We start from the raw sequence: 22104 nt of genomic DNA on the forward strand, positions 1-22104 counted from the left end.
TATACCTGGCACTGTGGGGGCATCTGTATACCTGGCACTGTGGGGGCATTTGTATACCTGGCACTGTGGGGGCAATTGTGGATCTGGCACCGCACTATTGGGGGAATATGTGTATCACGTCCCATTTTAACTGGCCACACCCATTTTTTGGGCGCTTGCGCGCCTCCGGCGCGCACACACAGTACCTCTATGAGGCAGACCTACTGGGGGGCAGGATCATTTTTTAAGTTGAGAATTTTTGTATGGCCCCCCGAAGGATTTTATAAATATCCAAATGGGCCTCGGTAGAAAAAAGGTTCCCCATCCCTGCGATAGAAGCTAATGCAGACTCTTCACGCCAAACACATTGCAGAGATGGGCTCATTTCTGAGCCCCTGTCCCTGAATGTGAGTTTTGATACATTCGGGTAATGTTGCAGTGATAAGAAATGTAGTTTTCTGTTGTGGGGCACACTGGGATCCACAAGGATTAACATCGGGGTGTAGAGCAGGATCTTGATCCGAGGCACCAACAGGCTCAAAGCTTTTGACTGTTCCCAAGATGCACAGAGCCGCCTTCTCTATAACCCCGCCTCCGTGCACAGGAGCCCAGTTTGTAAGTTGGTGCCATACAGTAAGCAGGCACTTATCCGGGGTCTGCCTCAGGTAGCCTATTGATAGCTTTATTTTGAAGAAAAAGAAGAAGATACTTATACAGAACTACAAGGGTTGCAGCAGGCAAAGTCTCACAGACTTTTCTGTCTGCAGCTCCGTCACCCCCAGCGGCGCTGTACTGTTGTGGAGGCTCCGGTTTATTCACGGTCGGTCGCACACACATGCCGCCGTCCTCGCGGATTGTGGGGCCGCAGGTACGGGGGAGTTAAGGGGCTTCTGTGCCCGCGCTTTCCTGCGATCCAGCGCGGCCGTATGAGGCGGGCCGCGCTGGCTTGGACGCTAATTACTGGCCAGCCGCTCCACTAGCCACCAGGGACTTTTAAGGGGCACAGGTCTGTTCTTTTTTTGCTGTATAAACCCCCGTTTTTCACTGCCCACAGCGCCCGGTGGGGATACCAGCAGGGAAAGCAGGTCGGACCTGAGGCCCCTCCCCCCAGCCCCAGGGCACCATTTCTGCAAATGTTCCCGCCCTGGAGCTGCATATCTCTCCCTCACTCCTGACCAGCGGCCATTACAGATTGAGCTGAGCTTAATCGCCTGATTGCCAGTGCTGTGCTTCATACAGGACACTTGAGTATTCTACCTGTCAGTGGGACAGTGTTAGTTAAGAAAGAGTGCATACATTCAGGGTTGTGTGGTACAAACACCCTGTGATATACATCCAGTGTTTACTGTGCTTTGATATATCTATTGTTAACACATATAGCCATACTGACTGTTACTTCGTATTGCTAGTCCAGTGCAGTTTTATGGTGCATAATTTCTGCATGGTACGTTTGTGACTATATATATATATATATATATATATATATATATATATATATATATATATATATATATATTAGAGATGAGCGGGTTCGGTTCCTCAGAATCCGAACCCGCCCGAACTTCAGTTTTTTTTACACGGGGCCGAGCGACTCGGATCTTCCCGCCTTGCTCGGTTAACCCGAGCGCGCCCGAACGTCATCATCACGCTGTCGGATTCTCGCGAGGCTCGGATTCTATCGCGAGACTCTGATTCTATATAAGGAGCCGCGCGTCGCCGCCGCCATTTTCACACGTGCATTGAGATTCATAGGGAGAGGACGTGGCTGGCGTCCTCTCCGTTTATAGAGATTCGAGAAGAGAGTGAGACAGTAGAGAGAGACACAGTAGTAATTTTGGGGAGCATTAGGAGGAGTACTACTACTACTACTTGCTGAAGTGATAGATAGTGTGACTGTATTATCTGACTTGTGGGGGAGACACTGACAGTGGGGAGCAGTTAGAGTCTGAGAGCAGGACTCAGGAGTACATATAACGTACAGTGCACACTTTTGCTGCCAGAGTGCCACACTGCCATTGTGACCACACTGACCAGTGACCTGACCACCAGTATAATATATATTGTGATTGTCTGCTTAGGAGTACTACTTGCAAGTTGCTGATAGTGTGACCAGTGACCTGACCACCAGTTTAATAATCACCAGTTTAATATATATATATATATTTGTATATAATATATATATAAGTGTATACCACCTACCCGTGTTTTTTTTTTCTTTCTTTCTTCTGTATACATACTACTATAGTAGCTTACTGTAGCAGTCTGCGGTGCTGCTGAGCTGACAGTGTCCAGCAGGTCCGTCATCAGTCATTACATAATAAATATACTATCTACCTGTCCGGCTGCAGTACTAGTGTGATATTATATATATTGATTTCATCTCATTATCATCCAGTCTATATTAGCAGCAGACACAGTACGGTAGTTACCAAATACCATCTAGGTTCCACTTCTCTAGGCAGGCGATACCGAGAATGTACACGGACGTCAGAAAAAGACTCACCAGTGTCCTAAAAAATGCAGTTGTACCCAATGTCCACTTAACCACGGACATGTGGACAAGTGGAGCAGGGCAGGGTCAGGACTATATGACTGTGACAGCCCACTGGGTAGATGTATGGACTCCCGCCGCAAGAACAGCAGCGGCGGCACCAGTAGCAGCATCTCGCAAACGCCAACTCTTTCCTAGGCAGGCTACGCTTTGTATCACCGGTTTCCAGAATACGCACACAGCTGAAAACCTCTTACGGCAACTGAGGAAGATCATCGCGGAATGGCTTACCCCAATTGGACTCTCCTGTGGATTTGTGGCATCGGACAACGCCAGCAATATTGTGTGTGCATTAAATATGGGCACATTCCAGCACGTCCCATGTTTTGCACATACCTTGAATTTGGTGGTGCAGAATTTTTTTAAAAACGACAGGGGCGTGCAAGAGATGCTGTCGGTGGCCAGAAGAATTGCGGGACACTTTCGGCGTACAGGCACCACGTACAGAAGACTGGAGCACCACCAAAAACAACTGAACCTGCCCTGCCATCATCTGAAGCAAGAAGTGGTAACGAGGTGGAATTCAACCCTCTATATGCTTCAGAGGTTGGAGGAGCAGCAAAAGGCCATTCAAGCCTATACAATTGAGCACGATATAGGAGGTGGAATGCACCTGTCTCAAGCGCAGTGGAGAATGATTTCAACATTGTGCAAGGTTCTGATGCCCTTTGAACTTGCCACACGTGAAGTCAGTTCAGACACTGCCAGCCTGAGTCAGGTCATTCCCCTCATCAGGCTTTTGCAGAAGAAGCTGGAGACATTGAAGGAGGAGCTAACACGGAGCGATTCCGCTAGGCATGTGGGACTTGTGGATGGAGCCCTTAATTCGCTTAACAAGGATTCACAGGTGGTCAATCTGTTGAAATCAGAGCACTACATTTTGGCCACCGTGCTCGATCCTAGATTTAAAGCCTACCTTGGATCTCTCTTTCCGGCAGACACAAGTCTGCTGGGGTTCAAAGTCAAGTCAAGCGGAACGCGACCTGTCAACATCTCCTCCTTCACATTCTCCCGCAACTGGGGGTGCGAGGAAAAGGCTCAGAAATCCGAGCCCACCCGCTGGCGGTGATGCAGGGCAGTCTGGAGCGACTGCTGATGCTGACATCTGGTCCGGACTGAAGGACCTGACAACGATTACGGACATGTCGTCTACTGTCACTGCATATGATTCTCTCACCATTGAAAGAATGGTGGAGGATTATATGAGTGACCGCATCCAAGTAGGCACGTCACACAGTCCGTACTTATACTGGCAGGAAAAAGAGGCAATTTGGAGGCCCTTGCACAAACTGGCTTTATTCTACCTAAGTTGCCCTCCCACAAGTGTGTATTCCGAAAGAGTGTTTAGTGCCGCCGCTCACCTTGTCAGCAATCGGCGTACGAGGTTACATCCAGAAAATGTGGAGAAGATGATGTTCATTAAAATTAATTATAATCAATTCCTCCGTGGAGACATTGACCAGCAGCAATTGCCTCCACAAAGTACACAGGGAGCTGAGATGGTGGATTCCAGTGAGGACGAATTGATAATCTGAGGAGGGGGATGTACACAGTGATATATCGGAGGATGATGATGAGGTGGACATCGTGCCTCTGTAGAGCCAGTTTGTGCAAGGAGAGATTAATTGCTTCTTTTTTGGTGGGGGTCCAAACCAACCCGTCATTTCAGTCACAGTCGTGTGGCCGACCCTGTCACTGAAATGATGGGTTGGTTAAAGTGTGCATGTCCTGTTTATACAACATAAGGGTGGGTGGGAGGGCCCAAGGACAATTCCATCTTGCACCTCTTTTTTCTTTAATTTTTCTTTGCGTCATGTGCTGTTTGGGGAGTGTTTTTTGGAAGGGCCATCCTGCGTGACACTGCAGTGCCACTCCTAGATGGGCCAGGTGTTTGTGTCGGCCACTAGGGTCGCTTATCTTACTCACACAGCTACCTCATTGCGCCTCTTTTTTTCTTTGCGTCGTGCTGTTTGGGGAGGGTTTTTTGGAAGGGCCATCCTGCGTGACACTGCAGTGCCACTCCTAGATGGGCCCGGTGTTTGTGTCGGCCACTAGGGTCGCTTATCTTACTCACACAGCTACCTCATTGCGCCTCTTTTTTTCTTTGCGTCATGTGCTGTTTGGGGAGGGTTTTTTGGAAGGGCCATCCTGCGTGACACTGCAGTGCCACTCCTAGATGGGCCAGGTGTTTGTGTCGGCCACTAGGGTCGCTTATCTTACTCACACAGCTACCTCATTGCGCCTCTTTTTTTCTTTGCGTCATGTGCTGTTTGGGGAGGGTTTTTTGGAAGGGCCATCCTGCGTGACACTGCAGTGCCACTCCTAGATGGGCCCGGTGTTTGTGTCGGCCACTAGGGTCGCTTATCTTACTCGTACAGCTACCTCATTGCGCCTCTTTTTTTCTTTGCGTCATGTGCTGTTTGGGGAGGGTCTTTTGGAAGGGCCATCCTGCGTGACACTGCAGTGCCACTCCTAGATGGGCCAGGTGTTTGTGTCGGCCACTAGGGTCGCTTATCTTACTCACACAGCTACCTCATTGCGCCTCTTTTTTTCTTTGCGTCATGTGCTGTTTGGGGAGGGTTTTTTGGAAGGGCCATCCTGCGTGACACTGCAGTGCCACTCCTAGATGGGCCAGGTGTTTGTGTCTGCCACTAGGGTCGCTTATCTTACTCACACAGCTACCTCATTGCGCCTCTTTTTTTTCTTTGCGTCGTGCTGTTTGGGGAGGGTTTTTTGGAAGGGCCATCCTGCGTGACACTGCAGTGCCACTCCTAGATGGGCCAGGTGTTTGTGTCGGCCACTATGGTCGCTTATCTTACACAGCTACCTCATTGCGCCTCTTTTTTTCTTTGCGTCATGTGCTGTTTGGGGAGGGTTTTTTGGAAGGGCCATCCTGCGTGACACTGCAGTGCCACTCCTAGATGGGCCAGGTGTTTGTGTCGGCCACTAGGGTCGCTTATCTTACTCACACAGCTACCTCATTGCGCCTCTTTTTTTCTTTGCGTCATGTGCTGTTTGGGGAGGGTTTTTTGGAAGGGCCATCCTGCGTGACACTGCAGTGCCACTCCTAGATGGGCCCGGTGTTTGTGTCGGCCACTAGGGTCGCTTATCTTACTCATACAGCTACCTCATTGCGCCTCTTTTTTTCTTTGCGTCATGTGCTGTTTGGGGAGGGTTTTTTGGAAGGGCCATCCTGCGTGACACTGCAGTGCCACTCCTAGATGGGCCCGGTGTTTGTGTCGGCCACTAGGGTCGCTTATCTTACTCACACAGCTACCTCATTGCGCCTCTTTTTTTCTTTGCGTCATGTGCTGTTTGGGGAGTGTTTTTTGGAAGGGCCATCCTGCGTGACACTGCAGTGCCACTCCTAGATGGGCCAGGTGTTTGTGTCGGCCACTAGGGTCGCTTATCTTACTCACACAGCTACCTCATTGCGCCTCTTTTTTTCTTTGCGTCATGTGCTGTTTGGGGAGGGTTTTTTGGAAGGGCCATCCTGCGTGACACTGCAGTGCCACTCCTAGATGGGCCCGGTGTTTGTGTCGGCCACTAGGGTCGCTTATCTTACTCACACAGCTACCTCATTGCGCCTCTTTTTTTCTTTTGCGTCATGTGCTGTTTGGGGAGTGTTTTTTGGAAGGGCCATCCTGCGTGACACTGCAGTGCCACTCCTAGATGGGCCAGGTGTTTGTGTCGGCCACTTGGGTCGCTGAGCTTAGTCATCCAGCGACCTCGGTGCAAATTTTAGGACTAAAAATAATATTGTGAGGTGTGAGGTATTCAGAATAGACTGAAAATGAGTGGAAATTATGGTTTTTGAGGTTAATAATACTTTGGGATCAAAATGACCCCCAAATTCTATGATTTAAGCTATTTTTTTAGTGTTTTTTGAAAAAAACACCCAAATCCAAAACACACCCGAATCTGACAAAAAAAATTGGGTGAGGTTTTGCCAAAACGCGGTCGAACCCAAAACACGGCCGCGGAACCGAACCCAAAACCAAAACACAAAACCCGAAAAATTTCAAGTGCACATCTCTAATATATAATGTGTGTATATATATATATATATATATATATATATATATATATATATATATATATATATAATGTATATGTGTGTGTGCATGTAACTGCTGCGTGGTTGCCTTTTTGCAGGGTATTTCACTCAGTGAGCTATTCCTATATTACTATACCTGAGGGGGCCAAGTGTACCAGGTTTCTTTCTGTTTATTATAGGATTGTATCACAAGATATACTTGCAGTGTATTTTTACTTGTAATTTATAGTCACCATTTAATTTATATCACTTGAACTCCCAGTCTGTGCTATCAAAGGCTCACTTCACCGAGTTTTCTTGCTAGGTATATTGCTGCTACACTTTGTACCAGGTTGCCCAGTATTGTGCACATAGTTATGTCTGCTACACGTGGCAACAACGCTGGGGCTTCTCCCACACTGCATGGTGGTGAGGCCGCGGACGTGACAGAGGATAATATGGCAGCTGAGAGTTCAGGTTCAGGGGGTTCCTTACCCCCCGCTGGGTCAGGAGCACCTGGGGCATCACAGGACCCACATTGGGCTACATATTCCAAGTTGTTAAACACGCTTGTAACTAAATTGACGCCCCCTGTGGGACCACCTGTGCCACTGCAGCAGTTTATGGTCCCTGCTGTTAACCCGCCGTGGGCGGATCAACTTTCTACTCAGTTACAGCATTTGAACCAGTCTATGACTAAATCTAAGTGTCACTCTCGCCCGCTTAAGACTAAGGGGTATATGCAATTAGCGGCGAATCGCGGCAAATTATCGGCCGTTTTTTAATTCGACACAATTCGACCGTCCAATTTCGGCAAGTGGTTGCCGAAATTCAACATATTCAATGATAAACGGATTCGACTGTCCCGCGGGCGAAAAACGGCCGATTTGACGGATTTTGCTGCGATTTAAAAAAAAAACGGAGAAAAACGATAAAACACCCGGGGGAAAAAATTGCGTGGGGTCCCCCCTCCAAAGCATAACCAGCCTCTGGCTCTTCGAGCTGGTTCTGGTTCTAAAAATCCGGGGGGAAAATGGACAGGGGATCCCCCGTATTTTTAAAACCAGCACCGGGCTCTGCGCCTGGTGCAAAAAATAGTGGGGACAAAAAGAGTAGGGGTCCCCCGTATTTTATACACCAGCAGATAATGCCACAGCCAGGGGTCACTTTTATACAGTGCCCTGCGGCCGTGGCATTAAATATCCAACTAGTCACCCCTGGCCGGGGTACCCTGGGGGAGTGGGGGGGACCCCTTCAATCAAGGGGTCCCCCCCAGTCACCCAAGGGCCAGGGGTGAAGCCCGAGGCGGTCCCCCCCCCCCCATCCAAGGGTTACTCTTTTTGTGCCCCGTATTTTTTGCACCAGCACCAGGCGCAGAGCCCGGTGCTGGTTTTAAAAATACGGGGGATCCCCTGTCAATTTTCCCCCCGGATTTTTAGAACCAGGACCAGCTCGAAGAGCCCGAGGCTGGTTATGCTTTGGAGGGGGGACCCACGCCATTTTTTTCAGGGATTTTACCATTCCATCTAAAAAAAATTTTTTTTAAATATGTAAATAATATTTGTGCCTCCAAAAAAGACAAACCATGTACCTAATCCCTTCTAATATAAATAGATATGCTATTACCCAAAAAAAAACACCAAAAAAAACATGTTTTAATTTTTTTTTTTTATTAGTTTCACCCACCAAAGTGTGGCGGATTGAAAATGACGAATTTACTGTCTAAAAGCACTGTTGCCGAATTTCCAAACTTCAATTGAATATACTTTGGTCGAATTGCAGCATTTGTATCATTGCAGAAAAGTTGAATTTGTAAAAAGTCGAATTTCAAAAAGTCGAATTTTGAAAGTCCGTTTTTTTTTTGACGAAAAGTACTGAATTGCATTGACAAATTTATTTTTTTTGGCGAAAAAGTCCAGTTTTTCGCCAATTTCGGGAATTCGACCGCAATTGCATATACCCCTAAGTCGTCTTCCAAACAGGCCATTACCTCTTCCCAATCCACTGCTATTCCAGACACGTCATCTGACGAGGACGGTGCATATACTGATCCCACAGACACTGACATAGATGTTTCTGATGGGGAAGGAAAGTCATTAGTGGATGTCCCAGATCTGATTGAAGCAATCGGGCTCATTCTTCAGGTGTCTGATGAGCCTGAGACTGTCTCCAAGAAACCGGATAGGTTTAAACGTAAGAAGGTGGTTAAACAAGTTTTACCTCATTCTGAACACCTGGTTGACATACGTCAGGAATCCTGGGAAAATCCGGGTACAAAATTCACACCGAATAAGAGACTATTGGCTCGCTATCCTCTCTCTGCGGAGGTATGTAAAAATTGGGAAACCCCTCCGCCTGTAGATTCTCATGTGGCGCGTATGGTTGTTTCCTCTGCTCTGCCAGTAACTACCGTCACCTCTCTGAAGGAACCGACGGATAGACGTGTGGAGGGCTGCTTAAAAGCGATTTATACCCTAACGGGGGCTGTGCATAGGCCAACAATTGCAGCGACTTGGGCTGCTGAAGGCGTGGGCTCAGTTGCTTTCCAACGCATCTGAGCATGCTCGACAATGTCTCTCGTATATTGCTATGGCTTCTCAGTACCTTAAGGAGGCGGCCTCCGCTGCCGGGGTGCTCGCGGCCAAGGCTGCTACTACGTACGTTTTGGCCAGACGTATCCTTTGGTTGAGATCCTGGTCGGTGGATATGGATTCCAAGAAAACCCTGGAGGTGCTTCCTTTCAAGGGAGACATTCTCTTTGGAGAAGACCTCCATAAGATTGCAGCTGATCTGGCTACTGCTAAAACAGCTTGCCTACCTAGTATGGCTCCTTCCGCACAGAAGGCTTAAAGTACTTTCCCTCGGCCCTTTCATCCTCCAGGAAAAGCAAAAGGTCAGGCGTACCCAAAGCAAGCTCGTGCTTCCAGACCTGCCCAGACCGAAGTGTGCCTGGGCTGCCCGTCAGCCAGCTTCCAAAACTGACAAGCGGGCCGCATGACAGGGCGGGACTCCCTCTGGGGGATCCCAGGGTGGGGGGCCGACTTCTAGGTTTTGCCCAGGAATGGTTGAAGACCACTTCCGATGCCTGGGTAAGGGAAGTCGTCACTCGAGGTTACGCCGTACCCTTCAAGAATGGCCCCCCTCATCGATTTTGCCTGACAGATGTTCCTCTGGACTCGACAAAGGCAAACACTCTGCATTCGGTGATACATTCCCTCCTGGTCACAGGAGTGGTAGTACAGGTGCCACTATTCACCGCTTTTTCTAGTCCCGAAACTGAATGGGTCATCGCGGCCCGTTCTCAATGTGAAGGCCTTGAACAAATTTGTGCGGTTCTCCAAGTTTCGTATGGAAACTCTGCGCTCTATTGTTCTGGCCTTGGAACCTGGGGACTATATGGTCTCCCTGGACATACAGGATGCCTACCTCCATATTCCTATTGCAGTGTCTCATTAGCAGTACCTCAGGTTTGCGGTGGGCAACCTTCATTACCAATTTCGGGCGTTACCCTTTTTGGTTTGGCAAAGCTCCCCAAGTTTTCACCAAAGTAATGGTGGTCATGACGGCTACACTCCGCCGTCAAGGGGTCAGGATCCTACCGTACTTGGACGATTTGTTGACCCTGGCAAATTCCCCAGAACTTCTCCTCCTGTGTCATCTAGATCTGACGGTCCAGTGCATGAAAGCCCACGGGTGGCTATTCAACTGGAAGAAATCCTCCCTGATTCCTGCTTGAAGCATGTTACACCTGGGAGCGTTATTGGACACTCGAAACCAACAGTTGTTCTTGTCTCAGGAGAAAGTCCTGAAGCTTCAGGACAGGATTCGATGCTTCCTATCTCATCCGCAAGTGTCGATACATTTCGCAATGCAAGTGCTAGGTCTCTTGGTGTCGGCTTTCGACATGGTGGAGTATGCTCAATTTCATTCTCACCCTCTGCAGAAGTTGTTTCTTGACAAGTGGGACGGCCTGCCTCACGGATCAGATCTCACATGATCTCCTTGTCTCCGGAGGTCCGCCTGTCACTGAGCTGGTGGCTTCAGGACCAAAGATTAAGCAGGGGCCGTCCCTTCTGGATATCCAACTGGGTCCTGCTGATGACGGATGCCAGTCTGAAGAGGTTGGGGCTTGGTGTTGGAACAACACTCTCTTCAGGGTCGGTGGACCACGGAGAAGTTTCTACTCCCGATAAACATTCTGGAACTGCGGGCAGTGTTCAATACGTTGACAATGGCCCAGCATCTAATACACAACAGACCTGTTCAAGTACAATCGGACAACGCCACCACAATGGCATACATAAATCATCAAGGCGGCACTCGAAGCCGCATGGCAATGAGTGAAGTATCATGGATTCTTCTGTGGCCAGAACACCATCTGCCGGCCATATCCGCAGTGTTCATTCCGGGGGTCCTAAACTGGGAAGCGGACATTCTCTGTCATCGGGACGTACATGCCAGAGAATGGAGCCTCCATCCAGAGGTTTTTCAACTTCTCGATGTGGGGCCTTCCAGATGTGGCCCTGATGACGTCTCGACATAATCGCAAGGTTCCGGTCTTCGGAGCAAGAACAAGGGATCCTCAAGCAGCGTTCGTGGATGCTCTGTCAGTCCCATGGAACTTTCGGGCTGCCGTATGTGTTCCCTCCGGTGTCACTCCAGCCCAGGGTAATACGGAAGTTCAAGCAAGAAGGAGGAAACCTACTTCTGATCGCTACAGCGTGGGTCAGACGGCACTGGTTCTCCGATCTACAGGATCTCTTGATAGATCGTCCCCTTCTACTTCCACAACGACCAGACCTCATTCAGGGCCCTTGTGTTTACCAGTACTTGGCCCGTCTGGCTTTGACGGCATGGCTCTTGAAGCTTCCGTCCTGAGGGCCATGGGTTTTTCTGAAGCGGTCGTTCAAACTATGTTGAAGGCCCGTAAGCCGGCTTCTGCTCGGATTTACCATAGGGTCTAGAATGCTTACTTTACTTTGTGTGCGTCTCTCAATCGTGACGTTTTCAAGTTTAGCACGGCCAAACTGTTGGCCTTCCTACAACAGGGCCTGGACTTAGGCCTGCGTCTGGCCTCCCTCAAGGTTCACAATTCTGCCTTGTCGGTTTGGTTTCAGAGAAAGATTGCTGCCCTGCCTGAAGATCATACATTCACTCAGGGCGTGTTGAGGATTCAGCCTCCTTATATACCTCCTGTGGCCCCTTGGAATCTGTTGGTGGTGCTGGAGGCCTTGCAAGAGCCTCCATTTCAGCCTCTTGCCTCTGCTGACCTTAAGTGGCGTTACCCTTAAGGTGCTATTTTTGCTGGCTATTGTTTCAGCTAGAAGGGTATCGGACTTGGGTGCCTTTATCCTGTAAGTCCCCTGATTTGATTTTTCATCGTGACCGGGCGGTTTTTAGAACGCGACCGGGTTGTTTACCCAAGGTGGTATCTTCCTTCCACCTTAACCAGGAGATTGTGGTTCCGGCCTTTAATTCATCCAAATTGTCATCCAAAGAGCGGTCTTTTGTTGTGGTACGGGCTTTCCGTATCTATGTGAAGAGAACATCCTCCATTAGGAAATCTGATTCTCTCTTTGTACTGTTTGGTTTTCACAAACGTGGCTGGCCTGCTTCCAAGCAGACCCTTGCCAGGTGGATTAGAATGGTGATTGCACATGCTTATGTACAGGCTGGTCGTCCAGCTCCTGCTACTATCAGGGCCCATTCTACTCTGTTGGTTGGACCTTCTTGGGCAGCCCACCGTGGTGCAACCCTTGAACAATTGTGCAAGGCGGCTACGTGGTCCTCAGGGAACATGTTTATTAGGTTCTATGCCTTCTTTACTTCTGCCTCCCAGGATGCTTCCTTTGGACGCCGGGTTCTTGTGGCCGCTTCAGTGCGTCCCTTCCCATAAGGAACTGCTTTAGGACATCCCCGATGTTAATCCTTTGTGGAGCCCAGTGTACACCGCAGCAGAAAACGAGATTTATGGTAAGAACTTACCGTTGTTAAATCACTTTCTGCGAGGTACACTGCGCTCACCCTGACGCACTTAGCGGCTATGCCATACCAACCCAAAGAAGCCGACACCCTCTCTTGTGGCGAGTCTGTGGTATAATTAGCTAAGAGCGATTGTCGTCTCTGGTACCTGCTACTGCATTGGGCTGGTTAACGAAACTGAGCTCCTGTGCACGGAGGCGGCGCTGTGCATCTTGGGTACAGTCAAAGCTTTTAGCCTGTTGGTGCCTCGGATCAAGATCCTACTCTACACCATGATGGTAATCCTTGTGGATCCCAGTGTACCTTGCAGAAAGAGATTTAACTGGTAAATTCTTCCCATAAATCTTGTTTTTGATTGTCAAAAGCAGCAGATACCAGAAAGGCTTCTCAGCCCCCTCTAGTGGTTTAACGTAAACGCTCAATGCCTCAGGTGTTCCAGTCTGATTCTGATCAGCCTGATGTGGATGATGATGATGATATGGATGAGGACAGCTCTCTGTCCCCTGGGGTGGAGGCTCTCATTTTTGCTGTAAGAGAGGTCCTTCACATACTGGACCAGGGTGCAGAACCAGATGAGGAGTTGCACTTTAATGCTAGACCAAATACCTGAACAACTTTTCCTGTATCTAAAGTATTAAACTCCCTGGCCAGGTAGGCTTGGTTAAACCCTGATAAAATGTTTTCAATTCTTCAGAGGTTTTTAACTACTTTTCCCCTCCCAGCTGAGGACGGAAAGGTATGGGGAAAACCCCCCTGTCAGTCGATATGTCTATATCCAGACCGTCTTTAAGAAATTGCTGCTGCCTGTACCAGGGGCTATATTCCTTAAAGAGCCAGCTGACTGTAAAATTGAGACCACGCTCAAGGCAATTAATACGGCAGCGGGCGCAGCATAGTGCCTCGCCGTATTCAGGGCAGTAGTCAAGTGGTCTGATATTGTTATTGATGGTTTAGACTTGTGTAAAATAAATGACCGCAGTTCTGCTATGGCTGTTTTGACTCTCAGAGCTCTGTGGTTACGTTAGTGGTCAGCAGACGCTGATTCCAAAAAGAGTAGAATATCTTACCTTTACAGGTGATGCACTGTTTGGAGACTAATTAAACAAATGGATCTCCCATGCAATGGCGGGTAAGTCTACCTATCTGCTGTCGGCTGCGTGACCTGCTAGACATACTTACACAGGATCTCCTTGCAGTTCTTTCGTGGGGCAAGGTTCAGAGGCAGGGGCCGAGGGGTCTCCACCACTGCCAAAGGATCTCATGGTAAGTCCCGTAAGCCTGCCACTGCTTTCTCCCTGGACCAGACCACCGGATCCTCTGCCATTAAGCCTTCCACGTGACTGTTGGCCCCAGCAGCAAGACGACTTTCAGGTAGGTGCTCGCCTTCAACACTCGCCCTCGTGTGGGCGGAGTCCTTCTGGGATACTTGGGTGAGGGACCTCATTTCCCATGGATTTTGGCTGGAATTTCAAACTCTCCCTCCTCGCAGATTTTTCAAATCGGGCTTACCAGCTTTACCTGCAGCAAGAGTTTCCTTGCATAAGGCTATTCAAAAACTTTTGCGAACACAGGTGGTGGTTCCAGTACCTCCTCCGTTACGCAACAGGGTTTTTTACTCCAGTGTTTTTGTCGTTCCCAAACCAGACTGTTCGGTACACCCCATCTTGAACCTGAAGTCTGTAAACACGTATCTGCGGGTGTTCAAATTCAAGATGGAATCCCTGCGGGCGGTGGTGTCCGCTCTGGAGGAAGAGGAGTTCCTGATGTCTCTGGATGTCAAGGATGCTTACCTACACATTCCCATGTGCCCCCCCCCCCCCCATCAGGCTTACCTCAGGTTCGCCATATTGGATGACCTTTTCCAGTTTCAGGCCTCACCCTTCGGCTTAGCCACAGCTCTGAGGGTCTTCACCAAAGCCATGGTGGAGATGATGCTGCAACTGCGCGGGATGGGTGTCAACATAGTCCCCTACTTGGACGATCTCCTAATAAAGGGTGTGTGCACGGAGTGTCTGCTGCACAGCATCGATCTGACGACTCGCCTACTTATGGTTCATGGGTGGATCCTACATTTTCTGAAATCTCATTTGGAACCGACCCAACGTCTCCAGTTCCGGGGAATGATACTGGATATAGTGTCTCAAAGGGTGTTTCTCCCGATGGACAAGGCATTGTCTATCCAAGCTATGGTTTGCTCGGTTACTGGGTAAGATGGTGGCTGCTTACGAGGCAATCCAATACGGCAGATTTCATGCCCGACCATTTCAGCTGGATCTGCTGGACAACTGTTCGGGGTCTCAATTTCACATGCATCAGGATGTGACCTGATCTCCGAGAGCCCGGATTTCTCTTTTATGGTGGCTACAAGTTCCTCACCTGGTGGAAGGCAGGAGTTTCAATATACACTCGTGGATTCTACTGAGAACAGATGTCAGCCTCTGGGGCTGGGGGGCTGTGACTCAAGGGGCCCAGTTCCAGAGGATATGGTCAAGATTGGAATATCCTCTACCAACAAACATCCTGGAACTCTGGGCAGTCTATAACGCTCTTCTGCAGGCTTCTCTTCTCCTGAGGGATCAGGCAATCCAGATTCAAACGGTCAATGCCACTGCGATGGCGTACATAAGCCGACAAGGGGGAACAAGAAGCAGAGCAGCGATGCGAGAAGTGTCAAAAATCCTCCTCTGGGCAGAGGCCAACACAAGGGCCATATTCATTCCAGGAGTGAACAACTGGGAAGCAGACTTTCTCAGCAGACACGACCTCCATCCGGTGGAATGGGGTCTACATCCCCAGGAGTTTCAACACTTAAATCACCGGTGGGGCTGTCCGCAGATAGACCTGATGGCTTTTAGTCTCAACAAAAAGCTATGCCTCTACTGTTTCAGAACGAGGGATCCCCAGGCTGTAGCAGTGGACGCGCTGACGACGCCTTGGCCGTACCAGTTTGTGTGTCTGTTCCCTCCTCTACCGCTCATCCCAAGAGTTCTCAAAAGACTATGAAGGGAATCTATTCTAATTGCCCCCGGATTGGCCTCTACGGGTGTGGTACTCGGACCTACTAACCATGGCTCTGGAGGATCTACTTCAACAAGGTCTGTTCGTCTATCCAGACTTACAGCGGCTACATTTGACGGCTTGTAAGTTGAGAGGGAGATTCTTGCGAGAAAAGGTCTTCCCTCCCAGGTTATTTCCACCATTATCTAGGCAAGGAAGATGATCACATCCAAACATTATCGTATTTGGAAGAAGTATGTTTCCTGGAAAGTAGAAAGGTGTCTCCCGTGGAGTTTAGAATCAGTCGTTTTCTACTTTTCCTGCAAGTGGGAGTAGATCTGGGCCTACGTTTAGACTCTATCAAAGTACAGATTTCTGCATTTTCTATTTTCTTCTAGAAGCAACTCGCCTTATTGCCGGAAGTACAAACTTTCCTTGAAGTTGTTCCTCATATGCAAGCACCCTTTGTACCTCCCGCGGCTCCGTGGGATCTCAATGTGGTTCTGTCCTTTCTTCAATCGGACTGATTGAACCTGATTGAATCGGACCTTACATAGGGTGGAGTTAAAATTTCTCACCAGATAGACGGTGATGTTGTTGGCATTAGTGTCTGCCAGACGTGTCTCTGGATTAGGGGCCTGATCCTGTAAGAGCCCTTATTTGATTTTTCATGGAGAGATGGTGGAACGTAGGACCCGTCCTCAATTTTTGCCTAAAGTGGTGTCTGCTTTTCATGTGAATCAACCTATTTAGGTTCCAGTGTTGTCTGATGCTTCCATTGGTCCTGAGTCCTTGGATGTGGTCAAGGCTCTGAAGATTTGTCAAAAGGACGACCCGTCATCGGAAATCTGACTCGCTGTTTGTCCTTTTATGATGCCTCCAAGATTGGTGTACTGGCTTCTATGCAAACTATTTGTCAGGAATCGGCGCTCTGCTTCGTCTCACCTACCAGCGCGCTGGTGTGCAGGCCTCCGGAGGTCATGGCCCCAGTTACGGCTGCAGGTGTGTATGGACCGCAAGCGTCATCTTCCGCATTGCTGAGTACCCCTGAGTCCTGTCCTGTGTGCATTCTGCTGCATGCCGGCGTCCTGCCTGTGAGGTTGTTGCCATGACTCCTGCACTCAGCTGATCCAGGTGTGCAATCCAGCACTGTGTCTCCACCCAGAGTTCAGTGACCAATCACTGCAGAGCCATGGGTATAACTCCCAGTCCGTGGCTCACTCACATTGCCTCAGACAACGAGTCACATACGGTGTGCCTTGTTCTCCGGACTCCTGCGTTCCTGTTCCCAGCGATTCCCTGTGGTTACCTCCTGTCATCTCATCTCACTTCAACTCTCCTGTTTTCTTCAGACTTCATCCACAGCCAGTTACCAGCTCATCAAGCAGTAGAGACTCTCCTCAGGTGATTCATTCATTACTACCTGTGCACTGCTAATTGCATACCATCTGTGCATCTCTGCAAGTATATCATCTCATTGCATAGAGACTGTCTCCTGCTTGGGCCTAGTGAGGCCATAAGGACTTTGTTATACAGAGACTGTGTGTTTTTCAAGTCTTACCGGAGTTCTGTTTATTTCATTCACATTCAGCATCAAGTCACTATATATTTCTGTTGCAAGAGACTTTTCCGTTGTTTTGGATTCAATTACCAATCACTGTTACTTTATTGCCTGGTTTCAGTTTGTCATTCACTGCTATACCATCTACTCTGTGATACCTGTGTAATAAACATCTGCGCTTATGCGCCGGACTTTCATATTGCCTCCCCGCTTTGTACATCGCACCAACACTGACCCACTAGCGCCCCCGCCGGGGACAGACAAACCCAGAGACCTGACACTATTGCTCGCTGGCTCCGGTTGACTATTCAGCAGGCCTATACTTTGGAGGCTCTGCCTTTGCCAACGTCGATTCAGGCCCACTCAACGAGGTCTGTGGGTTCTTCCTGGGCGTCTGCCTGGGGTGTCTCGACCTTACAGTTGTGCCGAGCTGCAACTTGGCTGGGTTCGAACACGTTTGTTAAATTCTATAGGTTCGGCACCTTGGCCAAAGATGACCTTCAATTCGGCTAGGCGGTTTTACAGAGGTCTCGGCACTCTCCCACCCGTTTGGGAGCTTTGGCACTTCCCCATGGTACTTCCCCATGGTTTTCACTAGGATGTAAGAGAAAATAGGAATTTAATACCTACCTGTAATTTGTATTTCTCTGACGTCCTTGTGGATGCTGGGACTCCGTCAGGACCATGGGGAATAGCGGCTCCGCAGATGACTGGGCACAAAGTAAAAGCTTTAGGACTACCCGGTGTGCACTGGCTCCTCCCCCTATGACCCTCCTCCAAGCCTCAGTTAGATTTTGTGCCCGAACGAGAAGGGTGCAGATTAGGTGGCTCTCCTGAGCTGCTTAGAGTAAAAGTTTTAAATAGGTTTTTTATTTTCAGTGAGTCCTGCTAGCAACATGCTCACTGCATCGAGGGACTAAGGGGAGAAGAAGCGAACTCACCTGCGTGCAGAGTGGATTGGGCTTCTTGGCTACTGGACATTAGCTCCAGAGGGACGATCACAGGCCCAGCCATGGATGGGTCCCGGAGCCGCGCCGCCGGCCCCCTTACAGAGCCAGAAGAGTGAAGCGGTCCGGAAAATCGGCGGCAGAAGACGTCCTGTCTTCTTTAAGGTAGCGCACAGCACCGCAGCTGTGCGCCATTGCTCTCAGCACACTTCACACTCCGGTCACTGAGGGTGCAGGGCGCTGGGGGGGGGGCGCCCTGAGACGCAATGAAAATACTTTTAATGGCTAAAAATACATCACATATAGCTCCTGGGCTATATGGATGTATTTAACCCCTGCCAGTTTTTCCACAAAAAAGCGGGAGAAAGGCTCCGCCCCCTTCTCGTGGCCTATCTCCTCAGCACACAAGCGCCATTTTCCCTCACAGCTCTGCTGGAAGGACGTCTCCCTGACTCTCCCCTGCAGTCCTGCACTACAGAAACAGGGTAAAACAAGAGAGGGGGGGCACTAAATTGGCAGATAAACATATATTGCAGCTATATAGGGGAAAAACACTTATATAAGGTTATCCCTGTATATATATAGCGCTCTGGTGTGTGCTGGCAAACTCTCCCTCTGTCTCCCCAAAGGGCTAGTGGGGTCCTGTCCTCTATCAGAGCATTCCCGCTGTGTGTCGGTACGTTTGTGTCGACATGTATGAGGAGGAAAATGGTGTGGAGGCGGAGCAATTGCCTGTAATAGTGATGTCACCCCCTAGGGAGTCGACACCTGACTGGATGGTCTTATGGAAGGAATTACGTGACAGTGTCAGCACTTTGCAAAAGACTGTTGACGACATGAGACAGCCGGCAAATCAGTTAGTGCCTGTCCAGGCGTCTCAAGCACCGTCAGGGGCTCTAAAACGCCCGTTACCTCAGATGGTCGACACAGACCCAGACACGGATACTGACTCCAGTGTCGACGGTGAGGAAACAAACGTGATTTCTAGTAGGGCCACACGTTACATGATCACGGCAATGAAGGAGGTTTTAAACATTTCTGATACTACAAGTACCACAAAAAAGGGTATTATGTGGGGTGTGAAAAAACTACCCGTAGTTTTTCCTGAATCAGATGAATTAAATGAGGTGTGTGATGAAGCGTGGGTTTCCCCCGATAAAAAACTGATAATTCCTAAAAAATTATTGGCATTATACCCTTTCCCGCCAGAGGTTAGGGCGCGTTGGGAAACACCCCCTAGGGTAGATAAAGCGCTCACACGCTTATCAAAACAAGTGGCGTTACCGTCTCCTGATACGGCCGCCCTCAAGGAACCAGCTGATAGGAAGCTGGAAAATATCCTGAAAAGTATATACACACATACTGGTGTTATACTGCGACCAGCAATCGCCTCAGCCTGGATGTGCAGTGCTGGGGTGGTTTGGTCGGATTCCCTGACTGAAAATATTGATACCCTTGATAGGGACGGTATATTATTGACTATAGAGCATTTAAAAGATGCATTTCTATATATGCGAGATGCACAGAGGGATATTTGCACCCTGGCATCAAGAGTAAGTGCGCTGTCCATTTCTGCCAGAAGAGGGTTATGGACACGACAGTGGTCAGGTGATGCGGATTCCAAACTGCATATGGAAGTATTGCCTTATAAAGGGGAGGAGTTATTTGGGGTCGGTCTATCGGACCTGGTGGCAACGGCCGGGAAATCCACCTTTTTACCCCAGGTCACCTCTCAGCAGAAAAAGACACCGTCTTTTCAGGCTCAGTCCTTTCGTCCCCCTAAGGGCAAGCGGGCAAAAGGCCACTCATTTCTGCCCTGGGGCAGAGGAAGGGGAAAAAGACTGCATCAGGCAGCCTCTTCCCAGGAACAGAAGCCCTCCCCCGCTTCTGCCAAGTCCTCAGCATGACGCTGGGGCCTTACAAGCGGACTCAGGCACGGTGGGGGGCCGTCTCAAGAATTTCAGCGCGCAGTGGGCTCACTCGCAAGTGGACCCCTGGATCCTGCAGGTAGTATCTCAGGGGTACAAATTGGAATTCGAGACGTTTCCCCCTCGCCGGTTCCTGAAGTCTGCTTTACCAACGTCTCCCTCCGACAGGGAGGCAGTATTGGAAGCCATTCACAAGCTGTATTCCCAGCAGGTGATAATCAAAGTACCCCTCCTGCAACAGGGAAAGGGGTACTATTCCACGCTGTTTGTGATACCGAAGCCGGACGGCTCGGTGAGACCGATTTTAAATCTGAAATCTCTGAACACTTGCATACAAAGGTTCAAATTCAAGATGGAGTCACTCAGAGCAGTGATAGCGAACCTGGAAGAAGGGGACTATATGGTGTCTCTGGACATCAAGGATGCTTACCTCCATGTCCCAATGTGGCCTTCTCACCAAGGGTACCTCAGGTTTGTGGTACAGAACTGTCATTATCAGTTTCAGACGCTGCCGTTTGGATTGTCCACGGCACCCCGGGTCTTTACCAAGGTAATGGCCGAAATGATGATTCTTCTTCGAAGAAAAGGCGTCTTAATTATCCCTTACTTGGGCGATCTCCTGATAAGGGCAAAGTCCAGGGAACAGTTAGAGGTCGGAGTAGCACTATCTCAAGTAGTGCTACGACAGCACGGGTGGATTCTAAATATCCCAAAATCGCAGCTGGTTCCGACGACACGTCTGCTGTTCTTAGGGATAATACTGGACACAGTCCAGAAAAAGGTGTTTCTCCCAGAGGAGAAGGCCAGGGAGTTATCCGAGCTAGTCAGGAACCTCCTAAAACCAGGACAAGTGTCAGTGCATCAATGCACAAGGGTCCTGGGAAAAATGGTGGCTTCTTACGAAGCAATTCCATTTGGCAGATTCCACGCAAGAACCTTTCAGTGGGATCTGCTGGAAAAATGGTCCGGATCGCATCTTCAGATGCATCAGCGGATAACCCTATCTCCGAGGACAAGGGTGTCTCTCCTGTGGTGGTTGCAGAGTGCTCATCTTCTGGAGGGCCGCAGATTCGGCATTCAGGACTGGGTCCTGGTGACCACGGATGCCAGCCTGAGAGGCTGGGGAGCAGTCACACAGGGAAGAAATTTCCAGGGCTTGTGGTCAAGCATGGAAACGTCATTTCACATAAATAAATATCCTGGAACTAAGTGCCATTTACAATGCCCTAAGTCAAGCAAGGCCTCTGCTTCAAGGTCAGCCGGTGTTGATCCAGTCGGACAACATCACGGCGGTCGCCCACGTAAACAGACAGGGCGGCACAAGAAGCAGGAGAGCGATGGCAGAAGCTGCAAGGATTCTTCGCTGGGCAGAGAATCACGTGATAGCACTGTCAGCAGTGTTCATTCCCGGAGTGGACAACTGGGAAGCAGATTTTCTCAGCAGACACGATCTCCACCCGGGAGAGTGGGGACTTCATCCAGAAGTCTTCCAAGTGATTGTAAACCGTTGGGAAAAACCAAAGGTGGACATGATGGCGTCCCGCCTCAACAAAAAACTAGACAGGTATTGCGCCAGGTCACGGGACCCTCAGGCAATAGCTGTGGACGCTCTGGTAACACCTTGGGTGTACCAGTCAGTATATGTGTTCCCTCCTCTGCCCCTCATACCAAAGGTACTGAGGATTATAAGACGGAGAGGAGTAAGAACTATACTCGTGGCTCCGGATTGGCCAAGAAGGTCTTGGTACCCGGAACTTCAAGAGATGCTCACGGAGGATCCGTGGCCTCTACCTCTAAGAAGGGACCTGCTTCAGCAAGGACCCTGTCTGTTCCAAGACTTACCGCGGCTGCGTTTGACGGCATGGCGGTTGAACGCCGGATCCTGAAGGAAAAAGTCATTCCGGATGAAGTCATCCCTACCCTGATCAAGCCAGGAAGGATGTAACTGCACAACATTATCACCGTATTTGGAGAAAATATGTTGCGTGGTGCGAGGCCAGGAAGGCCCCGACAGAGGAATTTCAACTAGGTTGTTTCCTACATTTCCTGCAAACAGGACTGTCTATGGGCCTAAAATTAGGATCCATTAAGGTTCAAATTTCGGCCTTGTCGATTTTCTTCCA

At 49.4% G+C, this 22104-nt stretch overlaps 1 protein-coding gene across 3 annotated transcripts in view; it reads left to right on the top strand.

Moving 5' to 3' along the window:
• The window catches only part of SLC29A2 (solute carrier family 29 member 2), a 312574-nt gene that overhangs the window by 76148 nt on the left and 214322 nt on the right, over window positions 1–22104 (top strand). Inside the window, exon 1 of one of the 3 annotated variants that reach the window (XM_063945096.1) lies at window positions 16723–16949. The exons of the other annotated variants lie outside the window; for them this stretch is intronic. Coding sequence (XP_063801166.1) covers window positions 16738–16949 — 212 coding nt within the window. The 5' untranslated portion in view covers window positions 16723–16737. Of the gene's footprint in view, window positions 1–16722; window positions 16950–22104 lie in introns of those variants that run through there. 3 annotated transcript variants of the gene reach the window in all.

Source organism: Pseudophryne corroboree, chromosome 11 (genome assembly GCF_028390025.1).
Source record: "Pseudophryne corroboree isolate aPseCor3 chromosome 11, aPseCor3.hap2, whole genome shotgun sequence".
Lineage (NCBI taxonomy): Eukaryota > Metazoa > Chordata > Amphibia > Anura > Myobatrachidae > Pseudophryne > Pseudophryne corroboree.